General features: G+C 37.5%; 1 protein-coding gene across 2 annotated transcripts in view; it reads left to right on the top strand.

Moving 5' to 3' along the window:
- Positions 1-22,218, top strand: part of LOC136857320 (armadillo-like helical domain-containing protein 3) — a 302,306-nt gene that overhangs the window by 51,367 nt on the left and 228,721 nt on the right. For both annotated transcript variants that reach the window (XM_067135906.2, XM_067135905.2), the window contains exon 5: positions 13,478-13,619. In XM_067135906.2, the coding sequence (XP_066992007.1) occupies positions 13,478-13,619 (142 nt within the window). The remainder of the gene's footprint in view (positions 1-13,477; positions 13,620-22,218) is intronic.

Genomic DNA, 22,218 nt, shown 5'->3' with positions numbered 1-22,218 from the left:
ATATTTTGAACATCTTCAGTCATAAATATTCTTACAAGGTTAAATTATAACATTGTTTTAGAACTTACACTTATGGTTTGCCTTTGACAAACTTATCCTTAATGAGCTTTGAAAAATCTCTTAAATATTAAAACTTTTGTATATTACGTCATCTTATTGAAAATAATAATTAAGTTTCAACCTTATTCTAATATTTAAAATGCAATCTCAATACATTTACTATCTGTTGAAATTGCTTGATGTTTTCAAATTATTTGTTGTATCAAAATCAAATCAAAATCTCTTTATTTGCAAATGAGGTGTTTACCTCGGTGGCAAATGGTACACTAAAATACATTATTGTCAAGCACTAAATATTAAATTAACAAGAGAATAAAATTTTCCTATACTACAATATTATATAACTTACGCTAACTATTTTTTCTATTAAACACACAGCTCATCCTTAATAAATTTACATTGTTTACAAAATTCTACTTATAATATCTCCTGTACTACTTACAAATATAGTCATCTGATATACAGTATGTGGAATTACTTCAAATGATACTGTACAACTGGTATAAGATTAATATTTACATTGCATTTATTTACTTTTTCTTTTCTTTACCCATTCTGGAACCTAAGTAGCATAACGACCTGCTGCGTCTTAACCAGAGCCCCTTTTACCACCACTTTGCAGAGTTCCTGAAGGGCCTTCACAGCTACCATAGCGGTCCCAGGGCCCTCAAAGTCCCCACTGTACTTCACCCCTACAGGCAGTCCCCTACTTTGGCTGTCCAAACTCATTAGACCAGGGGATGGAATTAATTTATTCACACACATAATTTATTTACATTAACCTGCACTGCTCGAATGCCCTCTAACATTTCATTTATTTTCTCTGTTGCTGTTTATTCTCTTTTTGAATATCTGTACAGATTTTGGAAAAGGATCAAACACTACCCCTGGTAAATTGTTCCACTCCTTCACGCCCTTCCCAATGAATAAAAATTTACCCCAATCGCTTCTGCTAAAATTCCTTCTAATTTTATATTTGTGGTCAGTCCTGCCGATATAATTATTTTCCAACTGAAGCCTTTCACGGATATCTCCCCATGCTGCTTCTCCTGTATAGGCTCTATATAAACCTATAAGTCTAGTTTTCTCCCTTCTCTTACTTAAAGTTTCCCACCCTAGTTTCTTTAACATTTCTGATACACTACTCTTTCTCCTGAAATCCCCTGTTACAAATCTTGCTGCTTTCCTCTGCACACTATCTATTTCTTTTATTAGGTATTCTTGGTGAGGATCCCAAACACTGTTTGCATATTCCAATAATGGACGAACCATACTTAAGTAACTTTTCTCTTTTAATTCTTTGTTGCATCCTTTAAGTAGCCTCATTATGACATGTAACGATCTGTATGCTTTCCCAACAATGTCATCCACATGACCCTTCCAATGCAAATTACTTTCAAATCTTACAACTAAGTATTTGCACTTGCCATCTTTTGGAATAACTACCCCATCCAAAGTATATTCAAATTCAGTTTTAAAACTCCTGTTTGTAAATGTTGTAACAGTTGATTTGCCTCCATTAACTTTCATGTTATTCTCTTCAACCCATTGTTGCATACTCTCAACGTCCCTTTGTAATTCTGAACAATCCTCAATGGTATTTATTTCCCTGTAAACAATTATGTCATCTGCGTACAATCTTATTTTTGATGTTATATTGTTCCCTAAATCATTTACGTATATTAAGAAAAGTAACGGGCCGATTATACTACCCTGTGCAATTCCCTTCCAAACTTTCTCTTCCTGCGATACGTTAATTCCTACTTTGACTTTCTGAACCCTTGAATTTAGAAATGTTTTTACCCAACGTGTAACCCTTACGTCCAATCCTATTCCCTCCAATTTCTTTAATAATATTCCATGTTCCACTCTATCAAAGGCTTTGGAAAGATCTATGGCTATGCAATCTAACTGGCCTCCTGAATCCAATTGATCTGATATGTCCTGCTGAAATCCCACCAGTTGTGCCTCACAAGAAAATTTCTTTCTAAATCAATACTGGCTCCTCATGAACCAATTTTTATCATCACATATCCCTCTAATGTACTTTGATATTAAACTCTCCAGTATTTTACAAACTATACTGGTCAGGCTGATTGGTCTGTAGTTCTCTGGTTTCCTTTTATCACCCTTTCCTTTATAAATCGGTATTATTATAGATTCCTTCCATTCCTTTGGTATTACACTATTATTTATGACATAGTCAAAGAGAAATCTTAAATAAGGCACTATGTACCACCCCATTGTCTTTATCACCTCCCCAGTAATTTGATCACTTCCTGCTGCTTTTCCTTGCTGAAGCAGTTGGATTTCTCTGAAAATATCTTCATTTGTGAACGAGAAGCTTCTTGTTTTCCTCTGTGTCTGTCCCTCTGTAACTTCTGTTTCGGTGTCCAACTCCTGACAATCATCTACTGAATCTCTAAATTCCCTACTAAAGAGGTTTGCTTTCTCAGTATCTGTTAAATAGTGTTCACCCCCTTCTCCCACCATTGTAGGAATTTGGATTCCATTTCCTTTCTGATTCCTGATATATGAATACAGCTTTTTCCATTTCCCTTTGTGGTCATTACGCTCTTGAAAAATGCCATTCATATAATTCTCTTTTGCTTTCTTTTTTACTCTATTCAGTTCCCTCATTAGCTGTTTTCTACTTTCTCTACTCTCCCTACCTTCTTTGATTTTCCTGTTTACTATTCTACATTTTCTTTTTAATTTTCTTATTTCCCTTGTATAATAAACAGGGTCTGAGGTCATTTTACCCTTCTTAACAGGTACAAATCTCTTCTCTCCTTCCCAAACGATTCCTTTGAATTTAGCCCAAAGTGTATCCACATTACTCCCTTCACTTATCCAACAACTGAATTGTGATTTAAGGTAAGTCCAAAATTCATCAACTTTAGTTTTTCTGTACAATTTCTTGTCTTGTGTGACCCTCTTATTAAGCCTTTTTGGTACCAGTCCTACATCCATTATTACAGCCTTATGGTCACCTATTCCTTCAATTACCTCAGTTTTATCAACAATTTCCCATGGTTTAACCAAGAATACATCTAGTAAGTTATTGAGACGAGTCGGTTCTTGTACTACTTGTGTAAATCCTCCCTCCCAAATTAACTTATTTGCCAGTTTCTGTTCATGGGCTTCACTTGCAGCTCCATTCCATTCAACCTCAGGCAAGTTTAGATCTCCCCCAATTATTACCACATCATTATTCTTGTTTTTATGAGTATAATCTATTATTTTCTCAAATATTTCCATGTCTCTTTCCTCTCTTCCTGGCCTGCATGTTCCTATAATTCCCACCTCCTTCATATTATCACAAATTAATTTTATTCCTAATATTTCATCCCTTTCATCGGTAAACCATTCATGTGAACAATATGTTTCCTTCACCAGAATAAACACCCCCCCTCCCTTTTTATCTCCTCGGTCTCTACGATAGACTGTGTACCCTTGTGGAAATACTTCTCTATTACCCACCCCTTCTCTCAACCACGATTCCACTCCTATCACCACATCAGTCTCATAAGATTCTGTCAATGTACCGAATTTTAATTGTTTATTTACTACACTCTGACAGTTTACCAAGAGGAATCTCAGACCCCCTTCATCCCTGAAAATTGACTGTTGCAATTGGATAACTTGAAATTCCTTACTTTCCTGAGTTTCATTTACTAGTTGGCTGAGCCAGCTTGAAGTACAGTGGCTCTTTCTACTAGTTTTCCTGGTCAGTATTATAACTCAAGGGAGTTGCCTTTTTTACAGTACATATCTTATGATTAATATAATCTAGAACAATATTTGCTATCTTTCGTTTACCTGAATTGTTTAGATGAAGGCCATGCTTTGTGTAACAGTGTCTCTCAAAACTGCTGCTATCAATTACCTGTGTATTACGAAAATGTTTACAAATTTTAACCATATCTGTATTAACTTTGTCCACTTCAATGTTCACACACGAGTCTCTACTCAAGTCATGCCTGTGGGGCACGTTCACTACAAAGATGTTAGTGTGAGTCAGCTTACCTAGTGTACATTTAAGTTCAGAAATAACATTCTTAGCGTCGTTGTGAGCTACGTCGTTCGCCCCGCCGATGATCACTACTGCATCACGACTTCCGAGATTTCTTGCCGCCTGCTCCGTGTTTTCCAATACCTTCTTCATTGGGGCCCCAGGATAGATGACTGCTGATGCTGCAATATCTTCATTGACCATTTTCTCCGCAATTCCCCTCGCCTGGCTATCACCAAATATAAGAACGTTCGATACTTTCGCCGGTGCACTGTGTGGGATTTTAGGCCTAACTTTGCCGCTTCTCGTAACGGATTTTGCGCTATACATTTGACTGCTTCCTATACGGATACCTTGCGTATCGCTTCCCTCAGGGATGAAAATCTATTTTTGGTGTCAATTACAAAGTTGTCCTTATTAAACTGTACACTTTTCCTCCTAGAATCTGAAGCAACTTGACACCACGCGCTAGAATTCTCGGAGCCACCTGTGTTCTGAGTGTTTACTGGTTCCGGTACTTTCGATTCCAGTAAACGTACCTGTTCCTTAAAAATCTCATTCTCCGCTTTTAATGCTTATAAATCCTGTTCCAATAAAGAGAGAATTACAAGTACATTATCATTACCTCCGTCCTCCAAGTAATGAGACGCCAGCGATTCATTGACCGTTGTAGGCCTGGGTTTGTTACCGCTATTCAAATTGCTCTCACCACAGCTAACACAAGTCCAAGTATCTGCATTTTTAGCAAAACCAGCACTACATATACACTCAAAATGGTACCAAATTAAACACGTTTCACGCTGGATACCATTCTTCACTCGCTTCTTGTTTAAACCACATTTATTCCCGATTATTTCGCAAGAGAACCGGGAGCTATCTTCACTTACATTCTTCACTGACGCCATCTTGGTAGATCCAAATATATACACATACAAACATTTTGTAGCAACTGGCGTTACTTATCACATATTATACTGTATGGAATTGGAATCTTAATACACTCAAAACAGCTGACGTTAGGCTTCAATATTATACTATTTATCCATAAAAGTGACAAAACTGATGTGCACTGTTGATTATAGGTTATGAAATATTTAACATCAAAATTTGTCGAATTCACAAATTGCTTGTAGTCTTGACCAGTGGATAATAGGGCAATCGTCCAGATGTAAGCAGGGACTCTATGGTAATTTCATCAAAGTTTACGTAAGAAAGTCTGTTGACATATCTGTAACAGGAAAATTATTTTTGTAAGAATATGCCGAATGATTTAAAAGTTGAAGAAACTAACATTGAAGGATCAGCACTTACTCTTTCTCCTCCTGCCTGCATTTACTCTAGTGCTCTCAGCTGTTTGACTGCCGCTTGTCATTCTACTTGCGCACCTCATGTTGTATATGTGTCTCCGTATCTGTGGGGCAACAGAGGGCGGCGTTCTAGCAAATGGCGTGATTCCTGGAGGGGAATGTTTAGAAGTTGTGTAGAGAGGGGTTTGTGTATTTGTGGATTGGCTCTTTTTACTATCCGGGGTAAAATTATGTGTAAATTTTGTGCTATCGAGTTTAAATGTTTCTATTAATTTCGGTATTTGTTCTATTAATGGATTTTTTATTTCTATTTCGTCGTTCAGGTTTTTATATCTATTGAAGTGTTTGTCTAAGTAGATATGTATATTCTCCAGCTCATTCATTTATTTTCCTTTGTCGACTTTTCTGATTATTTTAAAATCTTTGTCTATTGTAGTAAAATGGTGTCCCTTTTCTTGCATATGGTTACCCACAGCGAAGAATTTATTATGTTTAGCAGCGTTACATGTTCCAAATATCTAGTTATAAAACTTCTCCCAGTTTGGCCGACGTAAGAAAAGCCATATTTCAAGCAAATCAGCTTATAGATTCCTGAACTTTGGTATTTGTTGTTGCGTGAATTTACACTATTATGGTTAAAAATATATTTCTATTATATTTTCTGAGTTCTAAATGCAATATTAGTCGTTTTTTAAAAATTGGATTCGTGATTTGATATACTGCTGGCTTGGTGAATGTAAATGTTGCAAATTTTGGTTTTTCAGTTTTGATCAGAATAAGGTTTGTGGCCAGTTTTGATTTCACTCTATTAATAATTTTGTTAACATCTATTTTATAACCATTTACAGAAGCTAAGTCTTTTATAAATTTAATTGCTTTCTTTAAACTGTTATCTGATAGTGGCATTTAGAAGGCTCTGTATATTAGACTAAAAAAAGCGGCTTTTTTCTGTGATTTTGGGTGTAGGAATCTTTTTTGATAGCTATTGGAACGTAAGATGGCTTTCTATAAATCTGAAAGTCAAATGTATTTTCTGTTCGTGTTAATGTAATATCTAAAAAGTTTAACGAATGATTATTTTCTTCCTCCTTAGTGAATTTCACTGTTTGGTCTAGGTTATTTAAAAAGTTTAATATGTTGTCACTGTTATTGAGTTTACTATCTATTATTACAAAAGGATCGTGTACATATCTTACCCACAAACATAATCCTTTTTATGTTTGTTTTCATTTTGCTGTGCTCCAGATGATCTATATAAGCATTAGCTAAAATTCCAGACGTGGGGTCTCCCATCCCCAAACACATCTGTTTGTAAATTTTATTGTTGGATGTGAAATGTTGTTCAGAACAAAATTTAATAGATTTATAAACTCTCCTATTTCGCATGTACTTAACTTACCCTGTTTAGTTAGATTAGACTTGATGATTTCAATGGTTTCTTTAATAGGTATGCTTGGATACATATTGGTTACATCATAGGAACACATCCTGTGATGCGATTGCTAGCTGAAACTATTTAATTTTTCGCAAAGTTCAATTGAACTACTGATCATGGAATTGCTGTTAAATTTGTAATGTTTCTTTAAAAGTTGGTGTAAGAATTTAGGGATTTTATAAGTAGGACTTCCTCTACTAGTGATTATAGGTCTGACAAGCGTATTTGCTTTATGGATTTTAGGTAGAGCTTTCGCTGTTGGTAATAATTTTTTGATACTCTTGTTCATTAATTAAAAAAGTGGAATTTTTAAGTATATTCTTTAGGTTCTTCTGGATTTTGTTTATAGGGTCTTTATTAGTTATTACATAATTATTATCCGAAAAAAATGCTTCTGTTTTGTTAATGTAATCATGTTTGTTTAACAGAACTGTGGTTTCACCTTTGTCTACTTTAGTCACTATTACATTACTATTCCTAATTTTGGTTTTTAAACCATTGATTTATTTAGATAGAGTAGAATCTGAATTGTTAATTAATTCTTCAACTAAGGTAGGAAGCTTCTTTTTGATATCATACCTAGTATCATTCTGTGAACCTACTGGCACTTGTCCTACATTTGACTCTGCTTCTGCTATTGTAGTTATAAAATCTTCCATTATGTCTGTATTAGGCCAGTTGAATTTAGATCCTTTATTGAGTAAACTTATTTCATTTTCAGTGAAAGTAGTGCTAGACAAATTTATTGTAATGGGTATATCTTTTAAAGCTGGAGTGGATTTATTTATTCTTGTCGGCTGATCCCTCAAGTTTAATTGACTCTCATTCAAATGGAAAAGTTTGTTTTCTGAAGCTTTTTGTTTCTTATCTAGTATGTCAACAAGCTTTTCTCTAGTATGCAGTTGGATTGAACCCCATTCTAAAGGGGATAACTGCCGAGAAATTTCTAAATGTGTGCGGTATAGTTGTAGGTTCAAAAACAATTTTTTTCTGTAATGCATTTTAATTTCGTCCCTCAGCCACATTTCATTCACCTTTCTTTGTGAATGTACTAAGTTTTGTGTTGATAAATTACGTCGTTGTGTAGGCTTTAAAAATTTTATTATAAGTTTGTCTTTTAAACATTTCTTCAAAAACCATATATCTTTCGAGGTCTTTCCTGTTTTAACCTTGAGATTTATAAATTGTTCGTAATGTTTACCTTAGCCTGGTTGGCCATTACATTCCAAGTGACTATCCTCATTTTCCTGAATTGAAAGTGGATACAAAAGTTTTACTGTTTCTGTTTTAAATAGACTTTCAATACAGAAAAACGAGGATAGTCTCTTGCAACCCTGGAGATGTATCGAATTCTCAGCGTTAATACTGGTTCATTTGCTGTTACGTCCTTTAGGGTATTGGGATATCTGTGGTCATCAGCCCCCTGGTCTAGTGAGTATGGAAACGACTTGAAAACCTGTGATGTAGATGTTGATTCCCATAGGGAACCTAAAATATTTGTCCCGAATGAGTAAATTTATAATACCAATATAACGGACCATTATATTGGTATTGAAAACCTGTGTCGGTGTGGGACCTGTACGAGCGTGTGTTATAATTATTGGTTGGGATAGGCACAGCAGGACGTGAAATATGGTACGATCCCCGTTGTGCATTGCGTAAAGGTAGAAGAAAGAAGGCAGTTCCTTATGCCAACGAAAGCATGCGTGGGATAGGATGTCCAAATGAGTAGCATCGGAATTGAATTATCGAAGCACATCAAACATTTTGTTTCAAACAAATAATGGGCATGTTGTACAACTAAATAAATTAAACATACCTACATTTCATGCCTCCTGCCAGGCTGAGTAGCTCAGACTTTTGAGGTGCCGGCCTTTTGACTCCAACTTCGGAGGTTCGAACCTGGCCCAGTCCGGTGGTATTTGAAGGTGCTCAAATACTGTATGTCAGCCTCGTGTCGGTAGATTTACTGGTACATAAAAAGAACTCCTGCGGGACTAAATTTGGGCACCTCAGCGTATCAGAAAACCATAAAAGTAGTTAGTGGGATGTAAAGCACATAACATTGTCATGACTGTTATTGTTGTTGTTGTTGTTGTTATTATTATTATTATTATTATTATTATTATTATTATTATTATTATTATTATTATTATTATTATTATTATTATTATTATTATTATTATTATCAGGTCATTAAGAGCTGAAATACGTGGAAGAAAGTAGTTAAATATGGGTGGTTGAAGAGGAAACAAGATGTAATGTACGTCATGTGAGCCAACATTGGTCGCAGTAGTTAACTACAGATTACTGTGCGTAAGACGAGAACCAGTAAAGCTCGGGATGAGTCAGCTGTAACCTCGTAGTGTTATTAGCTTCCGTCCTCGGAGGCCCGGGTTCGATTCCTGGTACTGCCAGAAATTTAAGAATGACAGGAGGGCTGGTATGTGGTTGAAATGGTACGTACAGCTCACCTCCAATGGGGGTGTGCCTAAAAATAGCTGCACCACCTCAGGATGAGGACACGAGTTTACTTTTAACAAATCTGATAAACATAAACAAGGTTACACATTAGAGACATGTAGCTATTAACCTGAACGCCAGGCCGACGGTTGCTTTCATGAGTACAAGATGAGTTATCAAATTATACAAAATTCACAGATGTCGAACTTATCCAAGGAGATTCTGTCACAACTACATCCATTTTACTATGATGGTGCTGATAACAAATCACAGCAGATTACGCTACTGCGTGTTAAGATGATATCGGTAGAATACAGTATACCTGTTAAGACATACGGCTTCAGTAGAAGAAGAGGAAGAAGGTAATGAGAGCCACATACTCCAGCAGGACAGAGCTGAACAAGGCACACATTAGTGACACAGACATAAGAGTGGAGTGGTCATAGGAACTACAGTCTAATAGTAACACTCTGTTGTAGAAAAGAATGAACTAACATACAGTAGGGCCTCCATAATTCCAGGTGGACGGTAACAAGACTATCTGGAATAGAAAAGCACGGATTTAACACAGACACGAAAACGCCTGTGTACAAAAAAATGTACCTATGTTAAACATTACAGTACAACAGTTTAGAAAACAAAAACATACAGATTGCCTTACGCTAAAAAAAATTTTAAACTGTCTTTTGTAAATTAACAAAACACTCTAGGCAACCTTCTTAAGTTAAATGTTAACTTATAGTTGCTATTTCAGTAGTGATGAATATAAAACAAGCATTTAATTGAATTTTTTGAAACGTAATAATGGTGGTGATGATTGCTGTTTTAAGGTCATCGGCCCTTAAAAAAGCAAAGTGTCTTCTGTTTTAATTCGTAGTGAATAAGAAACAAAATATAAACTGCTCAAACACACATAATGAACCCAAACCACGTGCTGGGTAGGATTGAGGAACTGCATTCAAGGTCAGTGTCTAGCGTTTTAACAAGCATGTCTTCAGTGTGTTGTGTTCGGCTTTCGCCACGAACAAGCCACTTGCGCACTGAAACTCTCAATTAATAATTTTTGTCACTGGTTCATCAATTTCTCTGCTCGAATTTATGAGAATATCAAACTATCGAGACTCAAAATACTACAGTATATCGATTCTGTACTGCACTCCCAAGTCATTACTCTGCAGAAATGGCGTAACATCTGACATACCAAAGTAAAACTCGTAGCAATTGTTCAAAGTGATCACCCTGGGCTTCTCTGCAGACTTCACTTCTCCAAATCCAGTTGCGACGCATTTGAGCCAAGACGTCAGAGTTGTTCAGAATATCCTCTGCTGCGTAAACAATACGTTCACGGAGGTCTTCCGAAGTGGTTACTTCAGTTCAATCTACTTTGTGGTTTATGTCCCCCCCAGCCATAAATCCATTGGAATAACATCTGAAGATCTGGCTGGCCAATTGATAGCTCCACATCGTCCTGTCCACCATTGAAGAAATGTCTGCACCATCATGTAGCCCTTTCCTGTCCCGTTTTCACCGTAAGTCCTATATGTATCGTGGCGACGTACATCAACTTGTAAAAAAATGGTATTTAGCTGGTGCTATTTGTTTTACGTCGCACCGACACAGATAGGTCTTACGGCGACGATGGGACACGAAAGGCCTAAGAATGGGAAGGAAGTGGCCTTGGCCGTAATTACGGTACAGCCCCAGCATTTGCCTGGTGTGAAAATGGGAAACCACGGAAAACCATCTTCAGGGCTACAGACAGTGGGCTTCGAACCCACTATCTCCCGAATGCGAGCTTACAGCTGCGCGCTCCTAACCGCACGGCCAACTAGCCCGGCAATCAGCTGGTAAAAGACACTGCACCCGTTGAATGTGGTCAGGATGCACTCGCTCTTCATGCATTGTCCTACGTATGGTCCAAGTTGGTACATGTTATTCTACACGTACAGTGCCCGGGATAATCGTATACTATTGTCAGGATGTGTTCTTCAACGTCTAGGATTACACGTGGCCGTTCAGGCCCTCGCTATTCAAAGCGTGATGTAACACAACCTGTAGCGTGAATACGCTTCAGTACAGCAAGTATCGTTGCTGGATTCGGCACCTGTCTGTTGGGAAGCCTTTCCCGATAGTCATGGAGTGCGAGCCGTATTCTGTTCTGCCGCACGATACACTAGCAGCATATCATGGTGGTATTCATACACTGGCATTATTCAAATACAACTATCACGAAGTAACTTGCGTACTAGTACGGAAGATAATTCGCCTCTCTGACAGCTGTTATTCAGGTGAAGGTCAGGCAGGCAGCTCATACCTCTAGTCTCTTTCATGTAGGTGCGGGAACCCGTCCAACCACATCCCCCTCGCCAGGAACAGCAGACAACCGAACCGGCACATGACACATCTAATCCTTTTGTCGAACTTCGTACATTGAATATTCTCCCACACTGTGATTTCATTATCGTGGATTTTTGGAAGACCAACTTGCCGTATGCAGAAACACCCTGGACTTCATTTCTTCGTTTTGTTATAATGCACAACATAGCTCAAACACAAAACCTATAGGCTGTCCGGTTTGTCTGCTAGGCAAAAGCGTGTTGATGTGTACGTAAATAAAGATTCTTACGTCAACGAAAGAATGCATGGGATACCTAGGATGTCCAAGTGAGTAGTATCAGAATTGAATTGTCAAAGCACATCGAACATTTTGCTTCATACCAATGAGGGACATGTTATAAAAATAAATAAATTAAACGTACCTTCCTTTCATGTTTCCAAATGAAAAGAACATGTTTAATGGTAAATGAAAGCATTCTAGCTTGCTGCTGCTTTTGCAGTGCCTACTAAACGTATCAAAATAAACGTTGCCAGGCTGAGTGGCTCAGACAGTTCAAGCACTGGTTTCATGAACTTACAGGCTCAATTCTGGCTCAGTCAGGTGGTATTTGAAGGTGCTCAAATAAGTTCGCTTCTGATCGATAGATTTACAGGCATGTTAAAGAATACCTGTAGGCAAACTTCCGACACCCGCATCTCCATTGGGATGTAAACATTATTATTATTATTATTATTATTATTATTATTATTATTATTATTATTATTATTATTATTATTATTATTATTATTTTTATTATTACCGGGCGAGTTGGCCATGGAGTTAGAAGCGCACGTCTGTGGGCTTGCATCCAGGAGATAGTGGGTTCGAATCCCACTGTCGGCAGCCCGGGAGATGGTTTTCCGTGGTTTCCCATTTTCACACCAGGTAAATGCTGGGACTGTACATTTATTAAGGGCTCGAACAGAACAGTGGACAAATACAGAAGAGGAATCCAATAAATGTGGAATTTATGTCTTCGCGTTTGCTGATGTCGCCTTTGCTTTCTCTTTTGGCATTAGCTTGTTGTGTTTCGGTAACAATAAGATGGGAGACTTCATGAGATTGAAAGGTATTTTGAGGAAGGACTAGTACTATCGCATTCTGTCAAGCTATGCAGTGCCATGTGGAACTCATTTTATTGGAAAAGGATTTGTTCTGCAGAAGGACGACGACCTGAAATACACGTCAATGCTATGCAAGAAGTATGTAGGAAACAAAGAAACATCAGGAGTTCTCAAGTAATGACCTAGCCCCATCAGTTGTGAGGTGAACTCGACCATGAGACAAAACAATCTCTGCTAACAATTATGAGAATCTGTGGCAGTGCCTTTTGCAAGCATGGGGTCCTGTGAATGCAGAGATATTGGAAAATCTAACCAGAAGAATGCCACTTATTTGTCAAGCAGTAATCAGAGCAAAATGGGGACACAGACAAGCCCAGAGTTAAAACCTTGTAGCTCCAAAGGACATAGTTTTTCATTATTTGAAGCATAAATTGCTTTATAATGCGTCATTTTGTGTATAATGGATGGCTATGGTTGTATTTTGATCTAAAAAATATGTCATTTGAAATATCCCTAATTTGCTACCTAATAAATAATGAGAACTGGAATTAGGTGAGTAAAAACTTTTTGATGCTTGTGTATATTTGTTCACTCACTTGTTCCCTTTCCACTAATATAGTACTGTTGAGTTGGTATTGTCTAAGACCCCTCTGGTATGAAGAAAAAGGTACAAGAAAACAAGGGCTTTGAAATACATTACTACACAGTGGTACTGGTAGCTGAACACTAACTATCTGTATGTTATTTCTCTTTCAGACGTTGTGTGCTCTTATTCACAGTATCTACAAGAAAACTTCTGGAGAGTATGGTTTTGATATCATCAATATCCTGATGGGCTTTGAAATGGCTGAAAAGTTAATGCAGGACTTGTTAGACCATTGTAATAATTTCTTGACAGGTAAAGTTGAGTAAGAAATGTTTGTTGTGTGAATAATATTACTGATGTACACTGAATGTAATCTGACTGAATCCTGTTGATTGGCAAGTACTCTGAAGAATACTAAAATCGAAGGAGGGATATTTTAGAGACAGATGAGTAGTTAGAAAGAATTAGTTATGTTACACTATCTAATTTCTAGATCAGTAATGAGTGTTCAAAATCTGTACAAATGCTGCACTTCGACTCCATTGTTTTTGAGCGGTTTTCATCATCATCATCATCATCATCACCCCTTACCTTGTCATCGTCCATGGCTAAATGGTTAAATGGTTAACGTGCTTGACTTTGGTTCAAGGGGTCCCGGGTTGGATCACTGGCTGGATTGGTGATTTTAACCTTCGGTGGTTAATTCCTCCGGCTTGGGGGTTGGGTGTTTGTGCAGTCTTCAGCATTACAATTAATCTTATGTAGGGCTCCTTCCTTACAGATACGTAGGTCACCTGTAAGCATCAACTTGAAAGACCTGCACTAGGTCTCTCCAGAGGCCGAGTTTGTTTGCTTTTTAGAAGGCATTTGATTGAGTACCATGGACTGCACTATGGTTGATTCTTGAGAAAGCTGAATGTCCAAGGACGTTTGTTAATATTGTGCGTTGTTTCCATGATTACCTTCGTTCAGCATGATAGCAGCTTCATAGACCAGTTTCCAGACTAGTGGCGTCAAGCAAGCATACGTTTTGGCCTCTGCACTTTTACATTATGCTTTCCAACAATGATATGATTGTTTTGAATGTCAGGTCCGCCGACAAAAACATCTTTGATATCTCCCACCTTAGAACAAGGCATAAATTCTGCTGAGTACAGATACTCGAGATTCACTATGCTAATGACGTATGCTTCATGGCTACTGTACCATTACACCATTCCAAAAGTGAAATTACAATAAAGTCAGAGTAAACACGATTACCCATAGCGAAGTTAAATAGAATGAATGAATTCTTGGTATGTCACAGAAGTCCAGATTGATACAATAGAATGATGGCAGTGTCAAAAAGACAAAAAAAAAACATGAGACTTGAATTGTTGAGGAGAGAGAATACTGAGAAAGAATGAGACAAAATGACTGACATTTTCATCAGATAGACACATTGAAGATAAGAGTCACAATTAATCATATAAAACTTCAAGAAAAGAGGAGTATTTAACGAAAAGTATACACCAGCAAGAATTCTACAGTGATTTATCATGAAACAGAGCGAAGAAATATTTATAAAATGCATTATATTCGTATCAAATAATATCGTCCCCACTCTGGCAAACTAGCAAAAGTGACAAACTGGGGAATCTGTAGTTCTCAAGTTTTAGTCTATATTTTATTATTTATATATTGTCTACCCTCTGTCAAAGTCTCACATCTGCAGCTTGCTCTGTATGCCTAACATATAAAACCAATCATTAAATATAAACATTGATCTGACATGAGCAATCACAACTTCTTTCAGCTCTCCTAACCTTTTGACAATTTGCAGATTTGTTAGTTTGTGGTGACCAGTCTGCCGTAAAACACCAACGGAATTGTGAAGACCAAAGACTTGGGAAGATACGATAATGGAATAACATTGCTAAATTTTATACAATAAAACAGCATAATTCAGATATTGAAATTAAAGCAGACATTTTAAGGTCTGACAAAGAAAAAAAGAAAATAGAGATCTAAGCAAGAATCATTAAAAGAAACATAATTGTTTGCTTAGAAGGCTTTGAATATTTAATCATGTATCAGCTGATCACATATGTGTATTTCATTTCCGTGAACGAGCAAAACAAAATGATATCTCTTTAGAAGATGGGTGACGGACTGCCTGGGGATTACTTAAGCCAAGCCATGACAACCTGAAACCGCAGATGACAACTGCATAACCAGCTGCCTAACACGAGTGTCGTTCCCAGCAGCAGAGGATGATCCAAACCTAAACCATCCCAGAGGCGGAGGAGATGAGATAAGTTTCTTGTTCAAAATTTACGTAGTTTGATAGAAATTAATTTTATTAGGTCATTAGTAGTCGAAATATAGTTGTGGTGCCATTTTTAATCTTCAAAATTACCCTGTAACAATATAATTCGACTAATTTATAAGGAGTACATAGGCATCTATGAAGATAAGCAAATCCCAGTTAACCCATATGCACCCACCCGCCCTTTGCTCTGACATTGCTAGGAATCCGCCAACTTTTTAGTATGCAACCTAGGTGTTGCAAGCTTTCAGTTAAAACAGTATAGTGGGTGATCGACTGCGCGTATTATCACGGGACCTCTTTTATATTATTGAGAAATTCCACACTATTGCTCATGACACAATAACAGACCAATACAGAAATATAACACATAAAACTGCCTGCTGTCATTTCTTGATGGTTACAGTACTTTTGCGTCCATCTCTTGGCACAGGCCAGAGCAAAGTGTAGCTTCCACTGAAGTCCCAGTTTCATCCATGGCTGTGACAATATGGAAGCTGCTGGGGTATGGGTGGTGCTGATTAATGACATTCAGAGCACAACCAGTGTGTCTGAGTGTCATGAAAGGTGTTGCTCATAGGGTTAGTTGTGCTACAATAGCACTGTCTGGCCCAGTGAGGAAAGCAATGGCAAACTACCTCACTCCTCATCTTGCCTAGTACGCCTCATTTTGGTACTGCCATTAGTTTTTGTGGTTTCCCTATAACTGCATAGCCTTTGGTGATGCTATTTGAGGATCCAACCAGCCTCTGGGCTGATGACTTAACAGACAACACATAAAAAATCCCTTTGTGATCTTACATTTTTCAATAACTTATCTCACCTTGGAAGTTCTTTAGTGTGTGTTATGGCCTTAATTATACGACACGAGCCTAACATTTGCCTGATTTTGAAATAAGGAAATAATAGGAAACCAATAAGACATGAGCCTAACATTTGCCTGATTTGGAAATGGGAAACAAATCACGAGTAAGCGAATGATGAGATTCGAACCTATATCCCAAATACAAACTTACAGCCGTATGTCTCACTCGGTGTATTATTATCATTATTATTATTATTAATATTAAGATTCAGTCTTAAGGATCAGTAGTAAAGTGCTTACATCCAGGTACCTAGATCGTAGGTTCAAATCCGGCTGTCGCAATCTGACCTTGAGGGGCGGGAGAAAGTTCATTCGTCATTCCATGTTGTACAATATTACTACGCGAAACATCTCTGGTGATATATTTCGTGTTCATTCATGCACAGGATCAATAATAACTTCTTCCTCACTAACACCGCTGAAATCAGAGCCTAAAACATCAAATATGCTTTGAATTTCGCTATTACTGAGCATTCATTGATACGGTCATGAAATGGACAACTTGTAATTACTGAGCATTTCGCGCGAGCAAGCAAATTCCTTCTCAGCCATCTTGTCAACAACAGAATACAGATTTCTCTATCGATATTTTAATCAATTCTCTTTGCCAAAGAGCACTCTGGTGACACTTTGAGACACCAAGAACAGATTTCAATTAGAAAAGTTTCTGGTAAAAGCCAACAGATGTCATAAATGTCTCCAATATGCGACCTTGCATCCCGGCGTACCAGTCCGCTTGTGGAGTCCTGGCCCAGCCGCTCGAGCGCGTACCAGTCTGCTTACGGGTGCATAGGGGTTAATAGAAAAGTGAGAATAATGATCCAAATAACTTTATGCCATACTTGAAGAGACAGTTCTCATAAGAAGAGTATGTTATAAGAATAAACAAATTCGAAACCATAGTTGAGATAAATGTAGGTGACATATTCAAAGAATATAAGTGGGTGATACGTTGTTTATTATTGAGAGAGGTTATGAAGCATATCATTAGACAGGACGAAAGGTATGATAAAATAAGAAGATATGGATCCATTATGAATAATATATGAAAATGTGAATATTTGTGCATCGAGGGAAGTGTGTATTATGAAGGGTTGTGCATAATGACAAGAGATGCGAGTTGAAACGCGGAATTTAGGGAATTATAGAGTTGTTATGAGAATGAAATGTGAAGTAAATGAAAGATTATTCTACGTCGAGATGAAAGAAGAAATGGAATGTTTTAAGTAATGATTGATGCAAGGTAGGATCACGCATGTTGATAATTGAATAACCGTGTATGTCATCAAGAAAACGCATACTACAGTAATTGCAATTTATTTAACCTAATGTAAAAGATATGATGCTATTTCGCGGTCATCTTATAATATCCCTACCATAAATAAATGTCCGTTATGCTTGGATATAACAAGGTTGAACTTCTTATAGCTTCATACTTTTAAGTAAATCATAGGATGATTGGAGTAATATAGTGGATCATTGCTTCTGTATAAGAGAATATGAATGGGTTAATGTTGTGTAATGTATTCAAGAAGGAGATTTCCCTAATACTAATTGGCACATGCATGATCTTACAGTTGTATTTAAATCATGTAAGGCTATAAATGATATATTTGACTTTGTGATTGTCTTATTTTGATTAGGAATATGAATTCTGAACATATCTTTTGAATGGTAGAAAAATAGTAAGTTATTAACTGCAAATATTGGCTGAACTAAACAAAAAACTTGTCAAGTATCCAATGCTAACAATAAAAATAAATTTCATAATACAATTCAGAAATAAAGATATCAAGCATAATTGTTATTGAACTGTGATATGAATATGTACAACATTTCAAGTAGCAATGGATATTAAAAGTAAAGAATACTATCTGATAGCAAGTTAATTTTCCCAGGAGGAGATTGTATTTTCTGGTAACTTCATTTCAGCAATGTTGTAAATAAAATAAAGTCTAGCCTATCTCATTGATGACAAAGAGAGGTAACAGAGGTAAATGTGATCATATATCAGATGAGTTTAACACGTCAGTTGTATAATATTTAATAGATTTTAGATTTTAATGTCATTTAATTTTTCTCTTCCAATATGCTTATATTTTATTTTAATAAATAGTAATACCGTATTTCCCGTCATAATTGTCGCCACCGCATAATCATCGCATCCTTTATTTTCAATACAAAAATCGGACTTTAAACATTTAATTGCATAATCGTTGCACGTCCAAATTTTGTTCACCAATCTGGTTAAAAGGTAAATGGAACTGCAATGTAAGTTGCACATGAATGCGCAATTTAAATACGTGTATGGTTTATGGGCAATTTGGCAACACAGTCACATTTGCGAGATGTTGCACAACGTATAAATAAATAATACCGGTATATGTACGACGCATGGCTTACCGGTAGGCTATCGGCAGTTTGACAACATGGTCGCGAGATAGTGTACAATTTATTCACCCCCTACATATTATGAGTTATCATTTGAAATACGTAAGGCTGTAAGTTATAGCTTATCGGCAACATCGCCAGGAAATACCGGTACCAGCACACACTTGTCTTCTAGTAGACAAGAGGTCTGATAGAATTTTGCGTTATTACAACCACCCGCCCCCCGGCGCAACAGTCGCAAAGGATCTTGGCCTAGCAAGCGACCGCTGCTCAGCCCGATAGTCTGCAGATTACGAGGTGTCGTGTGGTCAGCATGACGAATCCTCACGGCCGTTATTCATGGCTCTCTAGACCGGGGCTGCCATCACACCGTCAGATAGCTCCTCAACTGTAATCACGTAGGTTGAGTGGACCTCGAACCAGCCCTCAGATACAGGTAAAATCCCTGATCCGCCGTGAATTGAACCCGGGGCCTCCGTGTAAGAGGCAGGCATGCTACCCCTACACCATGGGGCCGGTTCCTGCATTATTGCGCACGACGCGCTTTTCTGAATGAGCAGTGTGCATACTTAAGGCAGAGGCTCACTTAGTAGTAATGGTGGTGGTGGTGGTGGTGGTGGTGGTGGTGGTGGTAGCAGTAGTATGGTCTGGTCTAGGATAACAATTTAGGCCTATTCCAAAATATAGCACCACAATTCATTAAATCACTCAAAATTCAACCCTGAAAACAGCCGTTTCTTAAGAAAAGCTTCCTCCTCTTCACTTTTATTAAAATTCTACATTCATTTTATTCCAAATTAAGCAGCGAAGAGAGGATTTCTCTTCTGGCTTGGAGGAAAAATTTGCCTCCAATTCAGATAGATTTTTCCGCCGCCAGTGTAGTGAATTAAGATTTTCCGACTCATCAGGTACTCCTAGGAAACAGATTAGTAAAAGGGCATAGTTTTTGCCCTGGGAGTCTCCACTATTCAACACACTCCCCGCCAAAAAAAAAGACGAAGTGTGTTCACGGATTACGGCTGTTTGCAGCTTTGATCATTCCAGCTCTGGAACTTTGGACTCTTAGATCGGCAGCGTAGTCCTGTTTGTTAAAAGTTAGAAAATGTGTTTTTTCATTTGATCGAGTATTTCATATGAAAACATTGCATTTAATGGCGCCATTTCTACTGACATTGTAATGACCTATGTTCATTTCAGTTGAGAAAACCACTAAGATAGTCTTTCTGAGGATGTAAAAATGCAGGTCGAGGGTGAGTGTCTACCATTATAATGAAAACTCCCCAACCTGATTGTGACTGATGGTAGGCATGCGGGCCTACCATTATGCCTACCATTACAATGAAAATTCTCTAACTCAGTCTTGATGTGAGAAAAGACGTTTGGTGACTTCCCCGTCACGTTTCTATGGTAACATTAAGAGCTGTGCTATTTAATACAATCTTGCTCACAACGCGTACACTACCTAACCTAGAATTCTGTATACAGTGTCAAACTCCGTAGCGAAGCACGGGGACATCAGCTAGTATCTAATAATGAAACATTTTACAGGAGTTGCGGACTTAAACATAAACAAAGTCACCACAACAAGCCAGCAACACTGATCCGGACTTGCCACATCAACCCAGCAACACCAATCCGGACTTGCCACAACAACCCAGCAATATCCAACCTAAAGGCGAACGAAATAAGACGACACTAACTCATTGACTCAGATCTATAAAAAGGTTGAATACATTAACCGACGAGGTACTAATCTCTGTAAACAATCATTTTAAACGCCCTAAAACTGAAGATCGTTTCGATATCTTTGGCAAACATACAGGTATGAAGTTGCGAGAATTACCTAAACAGCAAAGAATAATCACTGAGAAAATCATCAACGAAACTCTATTCTTACCTGAAATGGACTGTTTGACTTTGTCACACTCTGTGAGAAGCTCTGATTTTATGAACACTTCTTTCTCATCTGATCATACTCAGCCATACACCATAATGCAAACTCAATACACACCACAGACACAAATTCTATCTCCATTCCAGCCACTCCTGTCAACTTCACAATATCAATCTCAACCTCAGCCATCTGAAAATTCAGCTGTTTCCTCTGTGAATACATTTAGTGACGAGTGAAGACTAACGATAACACGAATGTACAAGTAAATGAAGATGTTTGTCTTTATACAAATTATGTTACTATTTATATTCAAGATTTTCATAAAATGTTGCTATGTATATAACTGCATTTAAGTGAGTAGGCCTACTTTCCGTACCGGTGTCATGTGCATACCTGCCAACTTTCCCGATTTAGGCGGGAGACTCCCGATTTTCGACAGTTTTTCCCGCCTCCCGATTATTCTAATATTTCTCCCGATTTTAACTTATTTTAGTGAACTTTGAACATTTGTTTTCAAATCCCACCATTTCAGCTTTGTACGCAAGTGGCCGAAGTCCTTTGCTCATTGGCCTCTTTGAAATAAAAAATTTCGACGTTTATTAATACGAGAAATGCGCACGAATGTGCGATGTTTATTGAAACCTGTGTATCGCGACGCGTATATCGACTGTCAATCTCTCGTTCTCGCGTGTTATGTTCCTGTTCGTTCGCATCAGTCTAGTCGATTCTAGAGATTAGTCGCTAGATATGGAGTCTGTTTTAGTAGTTTAGTGATGGAATTTCCTAATGATTTTAGGAGCCATTTGGAGACAATTCTGGCGAGTTTTAATTTATTACTTGATAAAAATAATATTGCGCTTCTCATAATCGCGCCGGCGCGAGATGCAGTATATTAATCTATGCATTTTCTAAGTAATGGCATCTAAGCGCATGACTGATTCACACGTCTGGAGCATGAGTTCATACTATTTTCGGTAGGCTTATCAGAGACCGATTATCTCGCTCACATACTTCCTGTGAGCCTCATATAACAACAGTCGTGTTTTGAGACAATAAGTGTTATAATATACGGTACCATAGTACTCCTGTATTGCGTAAGATATGTAGAATAACCAGTTTTGAGCAATTGTATCTCCTGATTCCTCCCGATTTTTCCTGATTTTCATCTCTAAATCTCCTGATTTTTGGCTTTGTAAAGTTGGCAGGTATGCATGTGTATTGTCTGTATTTGTTTCTCTAAGATATTAATACTATATTTCTAAATTTAAAGAAGTGTTTGTAAGTCTTACCTTCAAATATTCGCATTGTAAAGTTTGATACAGTGCATTACAGGTTTCAGGAATGATATAACTGAGAGCCTGAGGCGATATTCTTGTACAGTATTTCAGATCTTCAAATGACCGACCCGTAGCTAAATATCTTAAGGTACCGGACAATCTCTCATGAGGAAATA

The sequence above is a fragment of the Anabrus simplex genome, chromosome 1, assembly GCF_040414725.1.
Source record: "Anabrus simplex isolate iqAnaSimp1 chromosome 1, ASM4041472v1, whole genome shotgun sequence".
NCBI classification, from domain to species: domain Eukaryota; kingdom Metazoa; phylum Arthropoda; class Insecta; order Orthoptera; family Tettigoniidae; genus Anabrus; species Anabrus simplex.
Note: the sequence above shows the minus strand (reverse complement) of the source record. Positions and strands in the feature narration are given on the sequence as shown.